Source organism: Desmodus rotundus, chromosome 11 (assembly GCF_022682495.2).
Source record: "Desmodus rotundus isolate HL8 chromosome 11, HLdesRot8A.1, whole genome shotgun sequence".
In the NCBI taxonomy this organism is placed as follows: domain Eukaryota; kingdom Metazoa; phylum Chordata; class Mammalia; order Chiroptera; family Phyllostomidae; genus Desmodus; species Desmodus rotundus.
The window spans coordinates 9,561,475-9,586,309 of NC_071397.1; the positions used below are offsets into that span (position 1 = coordinate 9,561,475).

Below are 24,835 nucleotides of genomic sequence, written 5' to 3' on the forward strand. Positions count from 1 at the left end.
CAGGAGACAAAGGACAAGACTGACCAGAGCAAGGGGCTCGATCTGAGGTCTGGCTCAGACCACATGTCTCTCCAGAAGCACATTTCCAGGCCAAAATTTAAAACTTCAAAATTCAAAACTTCCTATGGACAAAAGACATCATTATTCCAGTTGAAAAGTGACAGATTATGAGAAAACATTTGCAATACGTCAACAACCACCCCCCCAAAAAGAATGAATAAGCAAGTTTTTAAAGATTTTATTTATTTATTTTTTAGAGAAAGGGGAAGGGAGGGAGAAAAGAGGGAGAGAAACATCAATGTGTGGTTGCCTCTTGCGCACCCCCTACTGGGGAACCTGGCCCACAACCCAGGCATGTGCCCTGACTGGGAATCCAACCAGCGACCCTTTCGTTCACAGTCTCGCTCTCAATCCACTGAGCTACCTCAGCCAGGGAAATAAGCTTTATTTCTTAGAGCAGCATTAGACTTACAAAAAAACACAAACAAACAAAAAAACCCCAACTAAACAGTAAGTACAGAGTTCCCATAAACTCCTTTTCTCCAAGCAGTTTTCCTTATCCTGTGGTGGTGTGGTACATTTATTACTATAGGTGAACCAATATTGATGTATTATTATTAACTAAAACCCATAGTTACATTAGGGTTAACTCTTTGTATTACACAGTTTTATGGGTTTTGCCAAATGCATACTTCCATGTCCCCCATTGGCACATCATGTAATATCACACGGAATAGTCTCACCGATCTAATAGTGACCCCTGTGTTCTGCCTACACATCCCTCCTCCTCTCCCTGCCCAACTGCGGGCATCCACTCTCTCTACAATTTTTCCTTTTCCTTTAGCCTTTGTAATTAAAATCATAAAGTATGTCATCTTTTCAGACTTGTTTCTTTCCCGTAGCAATATGCAATTAACAGTTCCATGTCTTTTTGTGGCTTTATATCTCATTTCTTTTTTTTTTTTAAGATTTTATTTATTTTTTAGAGAGGGGAAGGGAGAGAGGGAGAGAAACATCAGTGTGTGGTTGCCTCTTGTGTGCCCCTTACTGGAGACCTGACCCACAACCCAGGCACGTGCCCTGACTGGGAATTAAACCGGCGACCCTTTGATTCACAGGCCACCACTCAACCTCTGAGCCACACCAGCCAGGTATGTCTCATTTCTATTTTTAGCTGAATAGTATTCCTTTGCATGGATGTACCACTGTTTATTTACCCATTCACCTATTCAAGGGCATCTTGGTTTGCTTCCAATTTTTGGCAATTATAAATAAAGCTGCTATAAACATTCGTGTGCACATTTTTGTGTGAGTTACCTAGGAACATAATTGCTGGATTATGTGGTAAGACTATGTGTAGCTGAGTGAGAAACTGCCAAACTGTTTTCCCAGGAGACTGTACTGTTCGCAGCCGCACAGGCGATGAGCAGGAACTCCCACTGCTCTGCACCCTCACCAGCGTCTGCTGCTGTCAGCGTTCCGGATTTTCGCCATTTTAATAGGTGTGAGCAATAGGTTGTTTTAATTTGCTTTTCTCTCATGGTGTAAGATCTGGAGCATCTTTTCACATGCTTATTTGCCATCTATGTATCTTCCTTGGTGAGGTGTCTGTCCAGCACTTTTGCCCACTTTTTACTTGGCTTGTTTGTTTTCTTTAGACTGTAAATTTTATAGCCTTTCAAGATAGTAATTTATTTATCTCTATTAAAATTTAAATAGCACATTCCCAGTGATTCAGCAGGTCCACTTTTTAGAACAGCTTGTGCGTAAGCACAAGTTTTATAACAAATCAATCTTGCCCTCAAATTCATGTTCGCCTAATACCAAAGAATGCCTCATATAATTAGAAGGGGCGCCCATGAGCTCAAGGCAGTAAGTGGGTCAAATCTCCAACCTGCAATCTCCTTCTTTCCTTACCTGCATTTCTGACACTCGACTCAGCACCTGCACACTCTCTTTAAGATCTCCAATCCCTAAGTAAAATCGAAGGAGCATTTCTCCGCAGATAGAGGTGCAAGAACAAACCAGTGAGGCATGAGGTTTTTCCCTCCAGTGCATTACCGGACTAAAGGGGTCCGTGTGCCTGTGCACATCAACGCCCACTCAAAAGGGAACCGGAGCCCCGGCTGGGTAGCTCAGTTGGTGAGAACATTGTCCCAAGATGCCAAGTTTGTGGGTTTGATCCCCGATCAGGGCACATGCAAGAATCAATGGATGAATGCATAGATAAGTGAAACAACAAATTGATGTCTCTCTTTCTAAAAAATCAATAAGTAAATTTTTAAAAAGGTGAACAGGAGTTTTCAGCCAAGAAAGAAAGGGTTTATAAGTTGAGGAAATGGTACCAAGCGCAGAGTCACAGGTAAGTCACAGGTAAGACCTGGCTCCTCAGTGGCTGCCAGGGAATGGGTTCTATAGGGGAAAAACCATTAATCATGGCGGCCAAAGAGTTGGGGGCCTGGGCTCTACTGACTGGTTGGGGCCAGTGTAAGGAATAGTTGATCCTTGTGTCGGGCCCTGACGCAGCCACGGCATTGTGCTGTCTGGGTTCATGAGGGGCATTCTGCTCTAGTGAGCCTGGGGCAAAACTCTACTGAGGTCAAGACGGTGCCTTTAGCTTGACCGAACTCTGTGTCTGTGGTTGACGGCTTTGTTCTTAAGGCCGTTTGATGCGGACCAGAATCTGATGTTCTAAGGGCTTCAGTGTTTAAGGAAGGAAGTAGACAGACAGGAGGAGAGAGGGTCATGTTAAAGAAACGCTATTCCACTGCTGAACCCAAGTTTGGACTCCAATTTGGCAGTGATCTCCCAGGCCAGATTCTGAGCTACACTGGGAAATCTGTCTTGTTAGTTTGTTGTTACATGACATTTTACGTCCAAAATGATATTACCCAGGGCATTCACTCTTCTGTTAGCTAAGACTTGGCTTCCAATAGCTTTGAACCTTCAAAGGATTTCAACTCTTCATCATCAAAGATATTGAAAAAAATGTAGTAACAGTTTCTGGAGCTTCCCCCCTCCCCCGCCCCCAAAGAGAGGATGTTTAGAAGTATGATCAGACTCATATCTCATGTACACAAAATCTGAAGCCAGCTGCCCTGGGAGAAAAGGGATATAATGACTGAGAAGCTATCTCGGAGAACCTCTTAGAGATGCATGAGGGCAACAGAAAATCAGAGGAAAGGAAAGGAAGGAAGATTTGATGTAGAAACCAGAAACCAAAATTTAAAAATAGCTCTATAAGGATAAACTGGATTAGTCAAGGACTTCATTCTCTTCAAATGACCTGGAGAGACAGAGTTGAGCCTGTGGCAAGTCCGTGGGTTCCCCCTGGTGGCCAGAAAGAGAATGGCCTCCGTGAAAGGGGTAGGGGGACTTCACCTCTCAGGCTAAGAATCCTCAAGGATGTTAAATTGTCTAGAAAGGTAAAAAAGAACAAACAGACACAGAAGAAGTGTCCCAGGCCAAAGCTTTCGAGTATAAAGCAAGGAAGGCGGTGGTGAGGAACAAGCAGAGGAAAGTGGCCTGCAGAGGAAGGACTAAGGACTCTCTGTGGAGGGTGGGAAACAGCTGCCTCACTCCCCTGCTGGACCAATGGAGGTGAGTCTAGATGCTACAAATCAATTATAAATATAATAGAACAAGTTCATGGAATTAGGGGTGATTTGTTTTTCTTTAGAAATTCCTTTAATGCTATTATAATAATGGGATGAAAATGATGAAATTATACAATTTTTTAAAAATAAAGAAACCCAAGAGATCATCTCTCCAGACATCCCATCCAAGGAACAATGAGCCACAGGTTGGCTCTTTGAATAACTCACTGACTTTTGTTTCCTTAGCCTCTCTCCCTTGACTGTCTCCCCGACTTCCCTTTACCCTGCCTGGGTTGCGGGCCAGGTCCCCAGTTCGGAGTGCACGAGAGGCAACCACGCATTGATGTTTCTCTCCCTCTCTTTCTCCCTCCCTTTCCCTCTAAAAATAAAATAAATAACATCTTTTTAAAAAGCCATAGAGATTCACACACAGGTACAGAAAGATTAGAATAAAAAGTAAATCCTTCTCCTTCCTTTGATCCCAGCCATTCAGTTCTCTTCTGAGAACAACTGCCCTTTACCTGTTTTCCTTTATTCCTGCGCTCTTCTGGCCCATGCATTTACAAACTCATGTACAAAATTTCCTCTTATCCTCTTTAAAATCATACTTTATATACGATCAAGCATCTTGCATTTTTCACTAACATTACAGTAAGTTGTCACTTAACGTCAACAGGTTCTGTGAGTTTAAGCAAAATAACATATAATGAAACAAACCAATTTTACCACAGGTTAATTGATATAAACAAGATGTAAGTTCCTACAACATCCCAGCAATGTTGTAACGAATGACAATAAATGGAACCACCTTAATTCGAGGACTTGCCATATATTGGAGATCTTCCCCTATAAAACATAAGAGTTCTCACGTTCTCTTTAACTGCGGCATAGTATTCTGTTATATGGCCTGTGCCATACTTATGTAGCCAGTCTGTGGTGAACATTTAGGTTGTTTCCAATCTTTAACCAAGAGAAAAATGCTACAATGAATATTCTTATAAATAAATTACTTAGTATGTGCGCAACATTATCTGTAGGCTAAGTACCTAGAAGTGGAATTGCTTGGTCCATAGGTTATGAATATTTATAAAATTGATAGATCCTATCGAACTGTCTTCCAAAGAATGTACACACTCTCTAGCAATGTCTGAGACTGCTGTTTCTCCACATCTTTATCCACGGAGTATGCTACTAGACGTTTGGATCTTTGCCAATCTGATAGCTATAAAATATTATCTTCCTGTAATAGTAATTGCAGTCACTTCCTAACCTGTCCCCCCATCTCCAGTTTCTGAACCATTCTGCATGCAGCTGCCAAATTCGTTTTTTTAAAGCATGTCGCTCTCGGCCTAAAACCCTCCGAGGTTCCCACCGCCTACAGGACTCTCTGGCCTGGAAGACAAGCTCCTTCACCATCTGCTCTCAGCCTCCTGTTCCGACACGATGTTTTACTGTCTCATCACACACACTTCATGCTCCAACTAGTCTCAACTAATACCCATTAATCAAACACACTGTATCAGTTAGGGACCCGCCAGGAAACAGATGGCACACTCAAAATGGACAATTTGAAAAGAGCTTAATGCAGGAGCTATTTGCAAAGCTGTGGGCAGGGTTTAGGAAAAGCAATACCTGATATATTAGTAGGCCAAATCCAGAACTATGTAAAAAGATAATATATCAGAGTTTATTCTAGGAGACTAGAACAGATTGACTTTAGAAAAATGACTGAATCAATTTATCACATTAAGAGATAAAAGGGATGCCCTGGCTGGTGTGGCTCAGTGGATTGAGCTCTGGCCTGCAAACCAAAGGGTTGCCGGTTAGATTCCCCATCGGGGCACATGCCTGGGTTGTGGGCCACATCCCGGGTGGAGGTGTGTGAGAGGCAACCACACATTGATGTTTCTGTTCCTCTCTCTCTCCCTCCCTTCCCTTCTCTCTATAAAATCTTTAAAAGAAAAAGAAGATCAACACTATGAACATCAAAAAGGTAACAGATTCACAACTGTCAATAACTAAATCTAAAAAAAAAATGAACAACTAAGCAAACAACCAGAATAGGAACAGAATCATAGGTATGGCGGAGGGTTATCCGCTGGGAGGGGGAAGGGAGAGTAAGGAGAGAAAGGTGCAAAGATCAAAAGGCATAATTGGTAGGTACAAAATGGACAGCAGGAGGTTAAGAATAATACAGGAAATGGAGACACTAAAGAACTCACATGCATGACCCATGGACATGAACTAAGGAGGGGGACTGCTGAAGGGAAGGGAGATACCGGGTGGAGGGGGACAGAAGGGGACAAAGGGGGGCAACTGTAATAACACTGTAATAACAATCAATAAAAGATACTAAAAAAAGTGTATGGACATTATACTTATTGGTATAATAGTCCCTCATCGTAATGACTATTATCACTAGGTTTGCATAATAAAAACTTACTAAAATTACTTTAATTGATGCTTAAAGTCAGGGGTCTCACTTTAACATAGGTTTTGTTTTGTTCCGGCTTTGTTGTTGTTGAAAATCCACTGCAGTTTAAGTTGAGGGAAAACCGAAGGTTGAACTTTCTGAAATGGCAGGAAGACTTGAGAGGACAGGATGAACGGGCTGAGGACAGAACTGGCGTGATTTGGAAATCTGTTGCTACAAATCGGACAGCTCAGGGACCGGACGCAGACTGCAGACAAGTTTTGCTTCGTTTGTACAAAGTTTTAAAAATTCTTGAAGTCATCTGCCAAGTCATCTGGTCCCCAACTCCCTATTGACTTATTTCCAGCAGCCTTACTCATTGACTTTACCTGGCTGGCCCTCCAAGCACTGGAGAAGTTATATCAATAAATGAAACATGGAACTTGGGAGGGAAAGAGGTGAAAACGGAGGTTTTAAGGATACATGGAATTCGAAAGGCCGGTGAGCCCACTGAGGGCGGAGGTCGGGGATACGAAGGTAGGACTGTGCATGTAAGGTTGAGAGTTGAGGTTCTGAAGAGATCAAATGCAAGCAGCTTGAAGACAAAACTTGGGGCATCACTCACATTTAATGGCTGTAAGTCACCAGGGTCCCAGTGCAGGGACAGGAGCTGCAATAAGGGAAACAGGGCAGAGCAAGGCCCTGGGGGTCAAGGAAAGGTGGGACTGCAGTCACACCTGGAGTGAAAAGATAAAGATGCCGGAGGTGAGGGAGCTGTTAGATTCGGTACTTAGGCTGCTGATACCGTCAAAGAGCCAGCTCAGCAAAGGTAGAACTACCGACACACAGAGGGAGTAGATGTAGATATAGGTGGACAAGCTACTCTTTTAAGATGCCTGACAGTGGAGGGAAGGAGCTGGAACGTCACTCAGTAATAAGTAGGGTGGAGGATCTCGAGACCCAGCGTTTTGAAAAAGAAAAAGGCTGTATGGAAAAGGAGCACAATCTATAGGAGATAAGAAGGTTTGGGCAAGTGGAAGTAGTAACTCCGGGCAGGAGATAATGCCTCCAGTGAGAACACCAGCGAAGATGGACATTTTTTCACATACTGAGGAATGTTAAGGGGGTGCTGGTTGGATGGCCTCCAATGTGTTAGATGAGGTCAGCAGTTACAGGCATGGAATTTTGAGCTGTAAGAAAATAGAAAAGGTCTGGGAGAGTCGGCATAAGTAACGTGGTGCGGGCCATTCGGGAAAGCAGGACAGGCTGGCTAAACAGCAAGCTGAGATTTGCAAGCATTAGCCAGGGTTCCCACTGCCATGGTATTGTGACCTTATTATCTATTACAAACTGCAGGTTTGCAAAAAGGTTCACAAGGTTCATCCTTTAGATATAGTTACCTTCCTTGTAAAAAGGATTACCTTACATTTATGAATTGCAAGCCCATCAGAGGCCTGAGCATGGAGTATACCGGCTATGAAAGCGTCAGCCTTCAGAGGCAAAGTCTCAGGATGCTTGTCATAGTTTCTAGTGTGAGGACATGGTTGAGAATTTCACTAGAAAATGTTTCTCTTGTTATCACTAGGATTATTTCTTCTAAGCAAGTGATATTCGCCACCCCCACCCCCCTTCCTTGTGCATGTTGCAGGTTGTGAAACTGATGAGGATCCCTTTTCAAGTCAGGTAATAATTGAGGGGAAAAACATCTGGATTAACCTCTGGCTAAGGAATAGAGCTCAGCAGGCCACACCTTTTATTGGCTCATTTCTGCCTCTGGCGTGTGACTTTATCCTGTTCCTCCTTCTCATTTGCTTCTGTTGTCTTGTTACATTTCACACATCCTACAAACCACTTTCAATCCTTTTTTGGAACAAGATAGAACACATAAATATTAAACATATAAAAACTTAAGGTACTTCAAGTACATTCATACTTGTGGCAATGGTCAAATAAAAAGCAACGAGTTGCAGGCCACCAGACCCAAAAAAGCTCTTTAAAAATCTTACAACTCTCCATTTACTGCCACTTGATGGACCTTGAGAATATTATGCTAAGTGAAATGTCAGTCAGAAAGAGTTAAGAATCATGTATTTCACTCACACGTGGGATTAAAACTCAAACTCACGGACACAGACAACAGTGCAGTAGTCACCAGTGGGAAGAGGGTGGGCGCGCAGGGGATGGAGGGAGCCCAGTATGTGGTGATGGAAGTTGATTTGACTTTGGGTGGTGGGCACACAGTGCAAGTTACTGATCTTATATCAGAAATGTACATATGAAACTTACAGGATCCTATTAACCAATGTCACCCCAATAAATTTAATAAAATATATTTTTATAACAGGAAAAAAAGGATAATGAATGGTAGTATAGAGAGCAGAAAGCTAAATTTGTAACCAGATAAATATAGCAAAATTAGTGAAAAAGTTGACTGAGTGAGCTAGATCTTGTCGCCATGCCCTCTTCAGCCTGCCATTAAACGTCACGTTACATATTATACTTAACACCACAGGAATAAAAAAAGACCGAGGCGTTTGCCTCGATATTTTTTGTACGAGGGGACGTGACATAATTATTCCTGAAAATTTTAAAAAAGCAATTTGCCCTTTTAAATTATTCTGGATGCTTTCTTTTCGACTCAATTGCCACTATTCGAAATGGCTCTCTTGCAGGGGGTGAGGAAGTGGGCTCGGGAGCCAGCTTTGTTCTAAATTGCAATTCGCCAGCATGTAGGACCTTAAGCAACATACTTATGTTCCCTCACTTGAAAAATACTGCTAACAGAACCTACCTCCTAAGATTCTGAGAACTTAGTAAGTGTATGTAAGGTACTTAGTGTGTCTGACATTTGAAATGCACAAAAAGTTGGTAGCTATAATTATTTTGGTTTTACAGTTGGGAAGGCTCATGAGCCTCTGGGGGGTCCAAGCTAAAATTGTGGACCCAAACTAGCCAATGACTAGCTGGATTCCAGAAGCCCAAGCTAATGCGTAGCTGGAGACCAGAGAGGAACCTTTCCAAAGAGCGCCCTGCTGAGAAATACCTATCAAAGTCAACCCTTCAATTCAAAAAAATTCTCATTAATGGTACTTTGCACAAGTTTGATACCATAACCCCACATTAATTGGCTCCTAATAGAGCCCTACTGAATTCATTTATTAAACAAGTACTTTATTGAAGGCCTGCTTTATTATGTAATAAGTTTTAAATACCACAAATCAAAAAAAAAAAAAAAAAACACAGAACCACACTCTTCCTCCGTATGGCTTCAGACTATCGTAGCCAAATAACAGCTCCTAGACATTACCAAAGTAGCAAAACCTTTTTTAAAGTGTTACACCTGTCGCGAATTTAATGGAAATCTCAAACAGGAGCCTATCACAATTTCAAGTCTTAAATACTCAAGACATACACTGTGTGACAACAATAAGTAAACTTTGGGGTCCCATTTGTTGAGGTCAGTCCCACACAGAAAGAATCTGGTAGGAGTGAAGAGTAGCAACTGCTTAGTCCCACTGGATCATTCGCTCTTCTTCCGGAAGAATACTCCAGTTCGGCGAGGGCACGTCCCGGGCCAGCCAGTTGAAATCGTCAACGTCGTTCCAGTTATTTTTGCTCCTGTCTAAACCAGAGCCCTCGAAGTCCTTGTCGATCCCCGGGTAGCTCCAGGTATAAGGGGCGAACTGGATCCCACTGCAGTCCTCCACGATGGCCCTGCTGGTCACCTGCAGGAAGATGCGGGTGTCTCTCGTAGTGTGTACTCGGAGCTGCTGGCAGGCCACGGCCAGGACGCACTCACTGCAGTCATCCAGAAACACAGAGGTGGTCACCGGGCCGCAGAGCACCGTGCAGCTCCGGGCCTTGGTCAGCCGCAGGGTGTTGGGATTGCCATACAGTCTGATCGTACAGTTGCTCAGTTCGGTCAAAAAGACGTCTCGCTGGTGCAACTCCTCCGCTTTCTTCTCCAAGACTTGGGACTTGAGGTTGGAGAAGCCGCAGAGCCAGCTGGAGCCGAAGTCTCCCTCCTCCTTCAAAGGCGGCGGGGAGGCCAGGATGCCTTCCGCCGCCGGGGTGCCAGGAACCGCATCTACTTTGGTGGCTGAAGCAGCATCTTTCCTCCGGGTTTTAAAAGCGAAACGCTTCTTGGGCTGCAGCTGCTGGCGCTTGTCGGCCAGGGCCGCCTGCAGCCGCGCTAGCGCTTCTTGTCCCTGCCGCACATCGTAGGCGGCCAGGAATAAAACCGAGTCGTTGAGAAGTTTCTGCAGCCCCTGAAGCCGAGCGGCCGCCTCCTCCAGCCGTTCGACGGACTCCCCGCGCTCCAGAAGCTCTTCCACGGCTGCTCGCTCCCGAGCGAAGGAGGCAGCGAAAAAGTCACTGTTTTCCTCTTCCACCTCCTGGTTCTGCCGCTTTTGCTTCCGTCTTTCCACCTCCAGTTGCCTCTCTTGTTCTCGTTTCTGGAGGCGCTCAGGCACCAGGCTGCGGTCCCGCTGGGACCCCGTATCACCGTTCCCCACGACGGCAGCAGAGCAACTAGCTGTCTCCATCTTGACTGCAAGCTTCCTTTCTCCTGCATTCCTTCCTCCGGGCGCGCCCTCCTTGAGGCCTCCCACCAACGCGTCCTTTGATTGGCCGGCCACGATGACGTCAAAAGACCGGCCTTATTTTCTGCGCCCATTGGTTCATCTTCATTCCCCCATCGGTGGGGGGTATGGGGTGGGGTGGGCTGACAAAGAGGGTGGAGAGACAAAGGTCCTTGTGGATGGGTGGGGTGGGAGGCAGGCGGGGGAAGTTTTTTTCTTCTTAAAGGGGCAGGACTTATATCCGGGATTGTGGGGTGAGTTGCAGCAGCGGCAGCTGCACATGTGGGTTTGTTTATAAGAACAAGGTTAGAAACTCGCAGGCTTCCCCCTCCCCCCCAGCTCCTCCCTACTATCCCCTTACAGGCCAGAGATCTGCTACTGGTGGGGGGAATGTGTGCGTGTGGTGGTTGGGGGGACAGATAGTGGTGAGGAAGATGGAGGGGGGAGGGAATATTGCACCGCCCGGCCCGCGCCGGAGGAAGCGGCAGCTGGAACAGCTGGCTAGGGAGCCGCTTGCATGCCTCTGGTTTTTTCTTTCCTTTATCACCACCCCGTAACCCCAACCTATTCCTGCCACCCCCAAACGCTTATCCTACCCGGCCCCCCCGCCGGAGCCTCTGCAGTTTGGCGTGGCCTGAGGTTCCAGGATCTCCGCAGGCGGTTACTAGCGCGGGAGAAGGCGAGGGGCACCCGGATGGGAGAGACTGGGTTCCTCGTTGCAACCGGGTTCAAAGGGCCCTGGGGGAGCCTAAAAACGGATTACTATTTGTTTTTGGCCAATTGCGGCATTTGGCGGGGTGGGGGGCGGGGGGGTGAGATTCCACACCCCCTTCCTCTTCCTCCCACGTCCTCTTCCCCCTTTCGCTGTCACTCCCTCCGCATCTGGGCGCTGCTGGTTGCGCCGTGGTGAGACCCTAGCCCCAGGCTCTGCTACTCTCCTTGGGGCTGTCGGTCTTTAGGAAAGCGACGGGGGGAAATGTTGCATTATTGCTAGAGGTGGTGGGAGGGATTTGTCACCGGAAGTGAATGAGCCTAGCCTACTGTCGGGACCAGCCCGAGTGTGTGTGGGCAGCCAAGACTGCGCAGGCAGTAGCAAAACCCAGGGCAGCCGGCCGCCGAGAACCTGGACGCGGCCGGGCGGGCGCGCGGCGACCTCGGGTGCTCGGTGGAGCCCGGCAGAAAGCAGGGGCCTTTTTGACCCGGCCCACCCTTCCAATCTAGGGCTTCACCTTTATTCTCCCCTCGCCCCCACATTTTCTGGCCTTCATGGTTTTTAATTGGGGTATTAAACTGCCCGAGAAACTATCACTTGACATTTCACCGATATGCCTGCATTTTCGTGCAGAGAAAGATGGGAGGCAAGGGAAAGAATTAAGACTCATCTCCAAGTCTTCACGCCCTATTTTCCTCCTTTCCTTCCCATTTAAAATAAAAAACACATAAATAGCTGTATTTCCCCACCGAAAGCACAGGTCACCCGTTCGCAATTCTGCGCAGGGCTAGTAGGTGTCTTTGACTATGTGCACGTGCACCCGATGGAAATGGGGGTGCTGGAAAATTCCTGCGCTTACCGCTGGTAATATAGGATTCTTTTCGTTTGCTTTGTTTCATGGACAAGAGAGATGAGGCTTCTTGGGCTTTGTGAGGTATGGGTCTAAGGTTGGTGAATGAAATATACTTGGTTATCTTGTCTGAGTCATTATGGAAGAATGCAATCACTGCTTTATTTTATGAGGAGTTGATTTAACCAAGGAAGATTAGGGGATTTATTTTGCCAGGGCAGGGGAAAAACCTGACCTGCCTTTCCTAAGTTTTTCAGCAAAATCTGTCTCCCAAAAACTAAGAAAGTCTGTAGCCAAACAAGGTTTCCCGGACTTCGGAGTTGCAGCTCGGGTCAGGCAACATTTCTGCATTAGCCGCAATGAGTCTGTGAGTGGTTGTTAGTTTGTCTGTATCAGAAGGCAGTTGAACGTCATTAAACTCATCCAGGACTTTCATTTCTGTCCCACAACAGATTTTGGCATAGAGTCCAATGGACTTCAGAAGTTTCTGAATATTTTTAAGTTGGCTAATTCAAACTTTAATGAGAAAGAAGCAGTAAAGGACAAACATGAGCAGATCACCGGTTGACCCAGTGCGGTAGAGGCAGTTTCAAAGACTGATGTGAAGCCCGAGTGGGGCTGGGTGGGGGTCAGTGGTGGGGTCATCAAGAAGTGTTGTTGTGACAGGTTTTTACAGCCCCCAGCACAACTGCTAGGTTAAGACATGGATTTAAAGCTATACTTCCGAGTTCGAAAGCGGTCAGAAGGCTGCGAAACCTCTGGCATTGCCAGGCTGTACTTGTACCTTCTTTCTGACGTTTGAGAGCAGTCAGTTCAGCGTGTACCCTGGAAATAGACCCCAGCCCCTCCGAGGTAAGAAGTAAAGAGGGGAGGTGCTACAACAGAAATACGGCAAAAGGCGTGCAGCCCTGAGTTCTGCATCCTACTTTCAAAGATACCTTAAAAGGCTTGTGAATCAAAGTGCTGCTCTCTCTTAGACATCTTAAAAAAGTGAAAGAGTTTAAAGGAATTATAGACTTTAAACATTACTTTAAAAATAGATACTTTGGGATTCTATTAGTTAGATTTGCTTTGTAACTTTTTGAAACGTTCAAACGTAGTAAAGTGGAGAGAAGCATGTCAGGTGTACTCATCACCCAGTTTTGACCATTAACAACTGACAATCTTCTTTCTTCTAAAACCCTAGACGCTTCCAGATCCCACTTCTCCCTGATTATTTTATAGCAAATCCAAGACATTATATTATTTCATATTTTACAATCTCTAAATATGTCAATATATATCTCAAAAAGATTAGGACTCCCTTTTTAAGACATAACTATAATACTATCAACTATTACCACACTCTAAAAATATCATCAGAGTTCCAGTCTATATTCCCATTTCTTTGATTATCCTATGATTTCCTTTAAGTTATTTTATTTGATAAAGATCCAAGCAAGTTCCGTACGATTGTCTAGTTAATACCTCCCTTAAATCACCTTTAAGTCCTCTCTCTCTAACTGTGTTGTTAGGGAAAAAAAACCTGGTCCTTTGTTCAGCAGAGTCTCGGAGCGTCTGAACTGTGCTGGTTGCGTCTTCATCCTGTGCTTGTTAGATTTTAAATACCTGTCATACGTACTGGATCTTTCAATGTCATAAAGTGAGTGTTTCTATATTGATGTGCCACAGGAATCAATAACCAAGTAGTGTAGCACTTAAGCACAATGAAACAGTCTTTAGGTGTGGTGGCTATGCGGCAAAGAATAAAGCCTTTTGCTGTTCCGTGGAGTTTGTCAGGGACCAGTGCTATGGAAGATGCCGGCTGTACTCAGGTACCATAAAACACAGCCAGGCCTTGTATTCTAGTCACTTGATGCCAGAAGGAGGTGTCACCTATAGTGGATATAAAGCATTCATTAAAGAGCTCTGGCCCTGGCTGATGTGGTTTAGTGAATTGAGTGCTGGCCGGTGAACCAAAAGGTCACTGATTGGATTCCCAGTCAGGGCACATGCCTGGGTTTCAGTCCGGGTCCCTGGTTGGAGGCTGGGGACATGCGAGAGGCAACCAACCGATATATATCTCACACATCGATGTTTCTCTCCCTCTCTTTCTCACTCCCTTCCCCTCTCTCTAAAAGTAAATAAATAAAATCTTTTAAAAAAGGAAGGAAGAAGAAGAGCTCTATATGTGAAGTAGCAAATGCTAGGCAGATATTCCTACCTTAGTCACTGGCTTTCCTGACACAAAGACAGTGAAAGATGATAGCTGGGGGGTTATGCGACCTTCACTTCCGGAACTTTTCCCCTAAATCCTAGCACAGAGACTGGAATGTTTTACTTATCCGACATCAGATTATCGAGCACTGACTGCATCCTGCACTGAGCCAGAGAGTCCCTCAGGCTGCCAGGGTGAATAAAGACAGACCGTCTCTAGCCTTGAGGAGGCCTTATCTAGGGAAATAATCGCACACACTTGTGAAATTCTAAATGACAACTGTTACAAAGGAAAAAAGAACAGAGAGTACCACTAGTGGGTGGGTGGTTGGACCTTGTTAGGGAGGTGAGTGAAAACTCCCCCAAGGGGCTGCTGAGAGGATGAGAAGGAACTCGGAAGGAGAAGTGAGTGAACACTGAAAAGTGCCTTTGAGATGCATGGGCTCCTGGGGTCCCTGGGGCTCCTGGAGAGCTGCGTCAGAGGGGTGCGCTGGCAGAAGGCGGACTGCAGGGGCGAGACGAGGGGTGGGAATGGGGTAATGGAGCTGGCAGATAACTATTTTTTAATAACATTAAAAAAAATTATTGATTTTTGTTTGAGATGTGGTAAGGGAGGGAGAGAGAGAAACATCATTGGTTGCCTCCAGCATGCACCCCAGCCACACACTCTGCAACCTAAGCATGTGCCCTGACCTTTTGGTTTATGGGACTGAGACACCTTCAGCCAACTGAGCCACACCGGCCAGGGCAAACATATAACTCTTTGGAGAAGTCTGACTGGCAAGGGGAAGAGAGAGAACTGTGGGGGCGAGGAGGGGGAGGCTGGCAGCAGTGAGGTGTTTTTGATTTTCACAGAAAGAGAAGACTTAAAGTTCAGAATATAAGGGTCCTGAAAAAGTTGGGGGGTGGGAACCCAAAACAAGGATTAGCTTTGGGTAGGAGGACAGCTTCTCTGTTGCAGTGTTGTTTTAACTTTTTATTATGAACGTTTTCCAACATAAACTTTTTTTTTACCTCAGATTCATCATAATTGATACAGAAGCTTTAAGAAACAGTAAATTACCGTGTGCAATAGATACCATTTTCTGTTCTGTTTATTGCATTAAAAAAATGCTGATCAAGACCCCCTAAATTAAACTGCAGTTTAAAAACGCTGTATCGGCAGGAGACGGGGCAGCCTTAGGTAAATATGTGTCTGGTAGTTGGCAGATGAATCTGATGGTTTCTGTGTTCTTAATAAAGTAGGCAGTGAGGTCCTTTACTGAGTGTGGGAGGACAGGATCGGGAGTTTCTGGAAAGTGTGGGGAAGGTTTCAAAGCTCTGTGGGCAGAGAAATGGGGCTCAGTGGTATGGATGTGAACAAACACCTGGAGGACGAACGAATGAAGGAGTGAATGAGAACTTTCCAGGGGCTGTCTGGGCTGGGGACCAGTTCAGGGGCAGGAGATGGAGCTCGGGGCAGGCAGAGGAGAGAAGCTGGTATTGAGAGCCTGACCCTCAGCCAGCAGGAAACCCTCAGGAGAGTCTGCAGTCTGGACTCCTGTAGCCCCTCAGCACTGCCTTACCTCCTACTGTCTTCGCAGAGGAAGAAGGCCACCAGCTGTGGACCTCACCTTGCCTCCCGTCTCACTAATACCTGACCTTACCTGTGGAGCTCCACCTCTGCGTCTCCTTCTCTTCTCACCCAAAGCCTGAGTTCCATGCCCTTCCCTTGCACTTCCTAGGGCCTCAGGCCACCAGTCCTCCTCTCTTCCTTCGGGATCTTACATCTCTGGCACTTTTGGCATTTTCTTTGGCCTCTCTTAGCAAGCAAGTTCCCACAACTTAAAATAATTTTCCTTCTGTCCTGGCACCCACCCAAGTAAATGCTCTAGGTTTCTTCCTTCTCTTAACAACTGACTTTTAATTTTATTGTATTTTTTCTTTTATTTTGGGGGGTGAGATAATTGGGTTTATTTTCCCCTCAGCTTTATGGAGACATAATCGATATATGACATTGCGTGAGTTTAAGAGGTACAGCGTTATGACTTCCTGTATGTATATGTAGAGAAATGCTTACCACAATAATGAGTTAACACACACGTCACCCCACATAGTTACGATTTTTGTTTATGTGGTATGACCTTTCAGACAGATTCTCTCAGCAACTGCCAAGCGCACAGTCATGCTGTAAATTTCATCCCCCACATCGTTCACCTTAGGATGGAAGTTTGGCCACCTTCACCACTTGCCACATACCCACCCCTCAGCAACCACTGCTCTACTCTTTCTATGAGTTCCGTTTTAATGGCAGACTTCTAAAAACAGTAATTTACATTGCTGTGTCCAGTTTCTCAATTATCATTCCCTCTTTAGCCCCTTATTAACCGACTTCCACTCTGCCAGTTTATTTGAAACTGAAATTGCCCTATCACCATTCCCTCCTAATTTTCAAGTCCATTGCCCTTTGGCCCTGGCTGGTGTGGCTCAGTGGATTCATTGTCAGCCTGTAAACCAAAGGGTCACCAGTTCGATTCCCAGTCAGGGCACATGCCTGGGTTGCAGGCCAGGTCCCCAGTGGGGGGCACGCAAGAGGCAACCACACATTGATGTTTCTCTCCCTCTCATTCTCCTTCCCTTCCCTTCTCTCTAAAAACAAATAAATAAAATCTGTTTTAAAAATCCGTTGCCCTTTGTAGCTGTAAGCTCTCGATTCTCCCTTCTCCAAGCCCAGCTCCCTGGTTGCCTTAGTTCTCTGTCCATCCTTGATGACTGCTTCTTGTCTCCTTTGCCAACTTCTCTCTATCCTCCCCTTCAATATCCGGGAGGCCCAAATTCTATCCTGGCACCTCTTTCCTTGTTCCTCTCACCTCCTTTACAAGCTTACTTCTCCTAGGGCACCAAGTCCTGCCCATGTGCTGATTGGCCCTTGAATCTCTGTCTCCTCCCTCCACCTCTCTCCTGAGGCCAGACCTGAACTTCCAATACCTGTCTAGATATTTCCACATAACTACATACTATCCATGTAATTATCTACTACCCAAAATACCTAGTGTTTAAGATGACTTGAAATGAAATCCTTATTGCTCCGGTGATGTCCTTTGCCTTCTGTATGACAGTTTCCTTTATTTGTTGCTGTGTAACAAACCAACCCACACTTACCAGCTTAAAACAGCTATAACTTATTATTTCTCATAATTCTGTGGTCTCAGCCAAGGCTGCAAGCCTCCAAGACAGCCGCACTCACGAGTCTGGGGCCTTGGTGCCGGCCGTCAGCTGGTACCCCTCACTTCCTCGCAGTGTGGCTCCCTCTCACACTTGGTCCCTCAGCGTCTCAGGAGTCAAGCTCAAGCTTATTCTCAGGTTGGCTGGCTTCCGGGGCAGAGGCGGGGGGCAAAAGCAGATGCCCCCAGGCCTCTTAAGGCTGCGGCTGGAATTGGCACAGTGTCCCTGGTAGTCAAAGCACATTACAAAGCCAGCACAGATTCAAGAGGGAGAGAAACAGACGCCACCTCTTAAAGGGATGCAAGGGATTGCTGGCAGCCGTCTTTGCAGATAATCCACCAGGCTGTGTCTCCTTAGTTTTGGCATTTGCTATGTGCCAGGCAACGGCTGAGCATTTACACGTATTACCTCACTCAGTCTTCACAACATCCCTGCGATGTAGGTACTACTGTCCCCATTAACAGATGAACTGAAGGGGTGAAGGTGACTTCCTTAGGACTGAGAGCTAGTAAGTGGTGGAGCTAAGATTTGAATGGAGGCAGTCTGGTTGCTGAGCTCAAGCTTCTAACTCCACGTGTCCGATCGTGACGCCACACCCACAGTCCTGCAGGCAGGAAGCCAGTCATCTCCAGGGCCGCATTCTCCCTCACTGGTCCAGGTGGCCTGCAAGTACCGTGTTCTCTGTCTGTCTCTCTGGTCTGGTCCCTCTCTTCATGCCTGGACCCCCTCCTCATCTTCTGTACACCCCCCTCTGGTCCCTTGCCTTTGTGTTTCTCTGAATTGCCCCAGTCCCGCACGCCTAAGCAACTGATTGTCCCAAAGTTCAAGCTGATTATGTCACTTTACTTAAAACTTCTGCTGGCCCCCTATGGTCCAACACCGTTCAGAGTCCTTGGTGTGGATGGATGCCAGGCCCTTCACAGCCTGTGTACCCTGTGTGCCTCGCCAGCCTCATCTCCCACTAGTGCTTTTGCTGCAGCTGCACGGTGCCCTGCTGTTACACCGACCCACCACGCTCATTCACTTCTGTTTGTTCAGTTAGCACCCCCATGTGCTAGGCACTTTGCCAGGTGATATTGATGACCACACAGACAGGGCCCCCTCGGAGCTTGCAGGCTAAGTGAGGGATACGGTTACAGGCTGGTGTGATATATGGTACATTGGGAGGGATCTTAGGTGCTGAGATCACCAAAAGTTACCTAACCCTGACCAGGGGCATCCGGGCTGGTAGTCGCAGTGTCTTGTAGGAAATCTAAGCTGGATCCTAAAGAATGACTGAGATCTAACCCAATGAAGGGAGAAAGCAGAGTCCCTCATTCATTCATTTCTTTCTGCAAATATTCCTGGAGCACCAACTACCAGTATGTTCCCGGCACTGTTCTAGGTGCTGGAAATACAGCCGTGAGCAGAGACAAAAAGCGTCTGATTCTTGGCCAGGAAGCAGCAGCGACAGAGCGTATGCAGCAAACCTGGATGTGAGAAAAAGACGAGTTAGAGCAGTGTCCTCAAATCTGGCTTCACATTAGCATCCCGTGCGGGCTTTGCAGCACCCTGATGGCCAGGCCTTCCGCCGCTAATTCCATCAGAATCTCTGGGAGTGGAGCCTTGGCATTGGATTTGTGAAAGCTCCCCAGGTAGTTCTAATGGGCAACCAGCGTGGTAAGCCACCGTGCTGGAGGAACTGAAGCACACTGAAGCTGGAAGTGGAGGTCGGAGATGAGGTTAGAGAGGTGGGCAGAGGCCAGGCCACCAAGGGTTTCCTAAATCCCCTTAGGAAGTTGTGGTTTAATCTTGAAGCCACTGGGAGCTACTGAAAGATTTAAGCGGGATAATGACAGGATCAGATTATTCCCCCACCCCTTTTTCCCTTTAACAAAGGACCAGTCTGGACGCTCCCTGTGGAATGGACTCAGAGTAGAGTGAAAGTAAACGGAGTCAGTTTGGAGGCTGTTGCAGGAGCCAGGAAGTGTTGTTGGGCTACAGAGATGGGGTGAGGGTGGAGAAGGGAGGGGAATGTCTGAGATGTAGGAGGAGACCAGACCGGACCCGGTGATTAATCGGAAGTAAGGGATACAGGAGGGCAAAAAGTTATGGGAGGTTCTGGCTGGAGGAGCTGATCTTGGTGCCTGAGACAGTGAGCCAGGAGGAGCAGGTTTGGAGAGAGGCTGGTGGGACCATTTGGGACCTACCGCTTGCTCCTCTTCTCCTGCCTGTGATCCTGTGCTTTATCTTCTCTACATCCGTTGCCTCCTACAAGACCTGTTTTATACACCTCTTCTGGGAAGCCTATCTGGATTCTTCCTTCTGTTAGTTCTTGGTGAGTGTTTATCAGCCTAGGACGACAGTATACATTTACAGATATCTGTCCTGCAGCTTGGGCTCCTCCAGGTTTTTTCCCCATACTGTATGCTTCGCACAGGGCCTGATACACAGGAGGTGCATAATAAATGCTTGTGAAATAGATGTGCTCGTGGGTGAAGACTTGGGCCAGAAGCAAGACCTCTCCTGGGACTGTGATTAGAAATGAATCAGGGAGCTTGCTATCATTTCTAGCATAAGGGACAGAGGAGGGTCCAGGGACAGAAGGGAGGGTCTCTTTCCAGCCGCTCAGGAAGGAGGCCGAGTTGAAGAGATGCCTAAGCTGTTGACTCTACCACAGAGTGAGGCACAGTCGCTGTCTAAATTGTCTTTTGAATATGGTTTCCTCTCATGTCAAAGGCACAGGAATCTCTTAAAACTGTTCTGCACCTGTTTTTTCTCATGTCTCTTCCTGTTAGTGAGCTATGGTGGTGGTAATAAGCAGACTGATATGAGTTTAAATTCTGATTACTAGCTGTGTGCCATTGGGCATGACACTTAACTCTCTGAGCTCAGTTTCCAACAACAGTAAAGTGGGGATAAAAAGATACATATTTCTCCCAGGACTGTTAGGGCGTTAAATAAAGTAACGTGTGGCAAAGCACCAAGTACTGGGCCAGGCCTATAGCAGACCCCCAACAATCGCCGGGTTGCTTTCTGCCTTCCAGTCACTGGATCTCCATCCCCTTGCACCGCCCGGCCCTCAAAGTGCGGGGCGGAGCCAGAATTGGCTGTGTGGGTCCTGACCTTCTCGGAAAGAGCCTGGGAGTGAATCTTCTGTGAACAGGTCTCTGGCCTTTCTAAAGTTCTGGGGGACAATTGGGCAGAACTGGCATGTAAATAGTGCTGAAAAAACAAACAAAACCCCACAAAGAATCCTAGAAAGACTGAGCTGGGCAAGCCCATGAGGCATCCTTTAATACCAGGACAAAAACTGGCTTATACTAAAAGGAAAAAATAAGGATGTGTAGTGATTTTTTTTTAATGCCACTTGATTCATTCAGTTTAAAGAACAGTATTGTGAGATTATATCCCTCTTCTCTCTTTTTTAAAGTTTTTCTTTTATGAAAGCTGTTCTATCTGTGAAATCTTCCGTTTTGGGAACCACTAATCTAATCTCGCCTCACTTCACAGATAAGGGAGTGTAAACACATTCGTATGTTGTATAATATTAAAGCTACGTGCGGTCTTTTCACGAACGCTAAACTCTCCCTTGGCTGTGGGTTCCCGGAGGGCTCTGGCTGTGTTTACTATTTTTATGCCCCGTAATCCCAGCATACGGAATCCTGCCCAGTGTAGAAGGCTCACAGTGGTTATCTGTGGAAGGAATAAATGAAATAGTCCTGGCAGTCTGGAATCCTAGTTTGTGATGATACATTTAGTCAGTAAACTCATTGAGGGGACCCTCTTTTCTCTGTGGCCCAGCAGTCAGGTGTTCAGGGAGTGATTGGACCAAGAGTCCTTGGGTCCCACGTCCACGTCAATCGATGGACAGACTGGGAAAAGGTAATCCAAGAACTGATGATAGCAGAGCCACCAGCCCCTCCCTTAGGTTACTTCATTTAATCTTCCCAGTAACCCTGCCAGGAGGGAGAGCATTTGAAGCAACAGTGATTTTAAGGTTCTTTAAAAGACACAGCCAAATTAAAACTCCCAAACAGGTGTTTTCAGTGCGGATTCTTTCTGTCTTAGTTTCGTTCTCCCTTGGTGTAGGGAAGTGATGATGCACAGGATTTGAGATAATTTAAAGGCTTTTATAGAAATGCTCATTCATGAAGATTTGTGCTTTTAAAGCATCCTGGCAGTTGAAAGTTAAATAAGAAGAAACAAATTATTCCTCTTCAGCTCTTCTGCCTAGTTTTACAGTTTCTTCTTTAGGATTTCATTATTTGCTAAAAGATGCCACTTTTCTGTGAAATACTATAAAGTACAGCTTCCAACCCAATAAGGTCATGAAATCCATTTAGTAGATGACAATTTGCATTTTAAAAAAATGGTAAAAGATACTTTGACTGGTGTGGCTCAGTGGGTTGGGCGTCTCGTACCTCAAACTGAAGGGTCACCAGTTCAGTTCCCAGTCAGGGCACATGCCTGGGTTGCGGGCCAGGCCCCATTTGGGGCTTGTGAGAGGCAACCACACATTGATGTTTCTCTCCCTCTCTTTCTCCCTTCCTTTCCTTCTCTCAGATAAACACAATCTTTTAAAAAAGTGATAAAAAACATAAAAAATTATCAAAGAAATAGAATATAAGGTGTCAGAGCACATACATTATGTGGTATGAATAGATTTATTTTTATATATATATTTTAAATATACACATATATGACTTGTGAGATAAAATGTATTTCCTCTTACAGGCGATGGTCAGATAAGTTTGGGAAAATGGTTTTATGAGTGAGGCCTGCACAGTGTGGTTCTCAGAGGTGTTCACTGACGCGGATAAAGGGATGTCTCTTGTGTCGTTCTGACGTGATAGCAACAAGGAGATATGGATTCGGAGCCAATTCTTGCAAAGTGTCAAGTGGGAACCTGTTTGCACTGCAGATGCTTTCTGCTCCTTTTGTTAGAACAGTGAAAGTTTGCTTATAAAAAGTGAAAGATGCCGACCTGGACGAGGGAGCCGTGGCCCGTGGGGATGAGCTGCAGGGGCCACGGTGGAAGGATCGGTGCTCGAACAGCTGGGAGTTCCCCTCTCCACGCTGACTCCGTGGCCCGTGACGTGCAGAAATTTGAGAGTTGCTGAGGCACAAATCTGAGTGCATTCAGGGAGGCGAGGCCCGTGGGTCGGGACAGACAGTCCTTTAGCTCCAGTGAGCCACACCCTTGCCCGCCATCTGCGTTCGAACCTTGCATGCAATTTCTCTATTCTTTTTCTTAAGAGCAAACTTCCTTATAGTAATACAGAGCTTGTTTCTGTCTGAAGAATTAATGACCGTGAAACGAAGGGTGAAGCTTGAGTGGAACTTATGATGCGAGAATATGCTGAGGAGGAAGGCTCCTGACAAGGGGGTGAGTCCCCAAAAAGCCAGAGCTGCTGCAGGTACTCTGCGTTCTTCAGGCCGGGGGGTCCTGGAGCCCTGCGCAGGCAGCTGCAGAGGCTGCCGGGAGCCTGTGTCATAGGCTTTGCTGCCTTTTCAGAACCTGGGGGTGAGCAGTGATTTGAGTCAGTGTTCGTTTATTATACAGGGTGGGCCAAAAGCAGGTTTACAGTTATTCGTATGGAAAATAACGCAATTATTAATAAATAATAATAATCCAGGAATCAACTCTGCGCTTTTGAGTCCTCACAACTGTAAACCTGCTTTCGCCCCACCTTCGATAGCCTCTGGAAGATGAAAACTCAGTGTGTCGAAATCTTCATGTTTGTTTAGAAAGAGGAGACTACCTGTGTGTGTGGCTTTTTGTTTGTTTTTGTTGCTTGTTCCAGTGCTTCTTGGCCGATGCTTTAGGAATTGCTGTGCACACTCTGATGTTATCTGAGCGGGTACACTCTTTAGGACGCTGTGTTGTATGTCTCGGGTTTGCCCAGAGCTGAGGCCTTCCCAGAAGCCTGGGTGGGTGGGGGAGAAGATCTGGGGACAGAACAGGGATTGTCAGTGGACAAATCAGGACCAGATTCAGCTTCTACTTTCACATGGAGATGCTGACTCTTTTGAAAGAGTTACACTAAGGTCACTGTGGGTTGACTCACGTGCAGTTCTTCTAAAACCCTTAAACTGATAACTGGGCGGGGGATGGGGTCACTCCACCCTGTTCTCCAGGAGTTGCTGACCTGAAGTTAGCATTCCGTGAAGTGCCTGTGAGTCATACTTGTGACTGTGGGAAGCCAGGGACAGAGAAGGAAAGGGGAGAGGCATGTTAGTTCATCCGGGTATGAGAATGTGCCACGCTTTTCATTTTAAAGACAGTTCGGCTGAGACTCGTTCATTCATCCCCAGGGGCCCAGCTGTGCTCTCTGAGCTCTGCACACATGGAGGCCAGGCGGGCACCTCACCTGAACCATCCCGTGTGTGGAAGGCTCGTCTGTGCCACCCCAACTGACTGTAATCGATTCAGTGGCTATTTGTTGAGTGCCTTCTACCTCCAGCACCAGCCAGGTGCCTTGATACAGTAAACCCCAAGAACTGTTGGCTTAATGTATTGATGTAAGATGCTGTGACCGGCCCTGCGGTGAGGGGAGGTATAGAAATGAACGAAGTGGAGTCCTGTTCCTTGAGGCGCACGATCCCGGGTAGACAAGGAGACAACCAGCACTAAGTCAAGCCGACTGCAATGTGTGTAGCTGTGAAGGAGGGAGGAAGGGCTCTGGAAGCACAGAGGACAGAGAAAAGAGGAGCGAGGGAAGTGAGCGGGCAGGTGAGGTCCCAGAGGAAAGGAGTGCCAGGCATGGGACAAACACGAGCAGAGATGGGAAGGCACCAGTTGCATTTGAGGAGCTTGAGTAACGCCTGGTGGCAGGAGTGGAGGCTAGTCAGAAGGAGCAGAGGGGTGGGTGGAAGAGGGGCTGCAGCCTGCAGTCATTCTGGAAGACCCCTGGGCCCACCCGAGGGCTTTGAGCAGGGAGTGAGGCATCGGACCGGGGTTTCAGGAAGAGGAGTTAAAGAAAAGGGTTGGAGCCGGGGAAGCGCCGTCCGAGGCTGTTGCAGTGGTTCTTTGGGTAAATGACAGGGCTTGACCCAGGACAGTGGACAGGAAATGAGGGTTACTGGAGAATGAATTCGAAAGCCAGTCTGTGAATTTATAATGGCCATGCGTCTACCCAGCCGCCAGGATGATTAGGTCAGCTGGCCAGAGCACAGCTTTTCAAACTGAAGGACATTAATAACCAAAGGTTTACTGGGTGAAAATGGAATTAGGCCGAAGGAGTTGGATGGTCTGAAGACCTTTTACTTAATCATTAGCAGTTTTTGCATAGCAGCAATAAT

The 24,835-nt window shown here is 46.5% G+C and overlaps 2 protein-coding genes across 5 annotated transcripts in view; one reads left to right on the forward strand and one right to left on the reverse strand.

Annotated features, from left to right (window-relative positions):
• Positions 1-8,141: 8,141 nt before the first annotated feature.
• TBCC (tubulin folding cofactor C) lies at positions 8,142-10,588 on the reverse strand. The gene has a single exon (XM_024557869.4). The coding sequence runs from the start codon at positions 10,551-10,553 to the stop codon at positions 9,516-9,518; it is 1,038 nt and encodes a 345-aa protein (XP_024413637.2). The 5' UTR covers positions 10,554-10,588; the 3' UTR covers positions 8,142-9,515.
• A 223-nt stretch (positions 10,589-10,811) lies between these two features.
• BICRAL (BICRA like chromatin remodeling complex associated protein) overlaps positions 10,812-24,835 on the forward strand; it is an 86,467-nt gene continuing 72,443 nt past the window's right edge. For 3 of the 4 annotated variants that reach the window (XM_071219637.1, XM_053914188.1, XM_045193408.3), the window contains exon 1: positions 10,812-10,843. The gene's annotated coding sequence lies outside the window, so the exon portion shown is untranslated. Of the gene's footprint in view, positions 10,844-22,027; positions 22,920-24,835 lie in introns of those variants that run through there. The other variant, XM_053914189.2, reaches the window with a different exon arrangement.

Excerpts from the sequence above, each read along its gene's own strand:
- TBCC (XM_024557869.4), bottom strand. The coding sequence starts at position 10,553 with ATGGAGACAGCTAGTTGCTCTGCTGCCGTCGTGGGGAACGGTGATACG.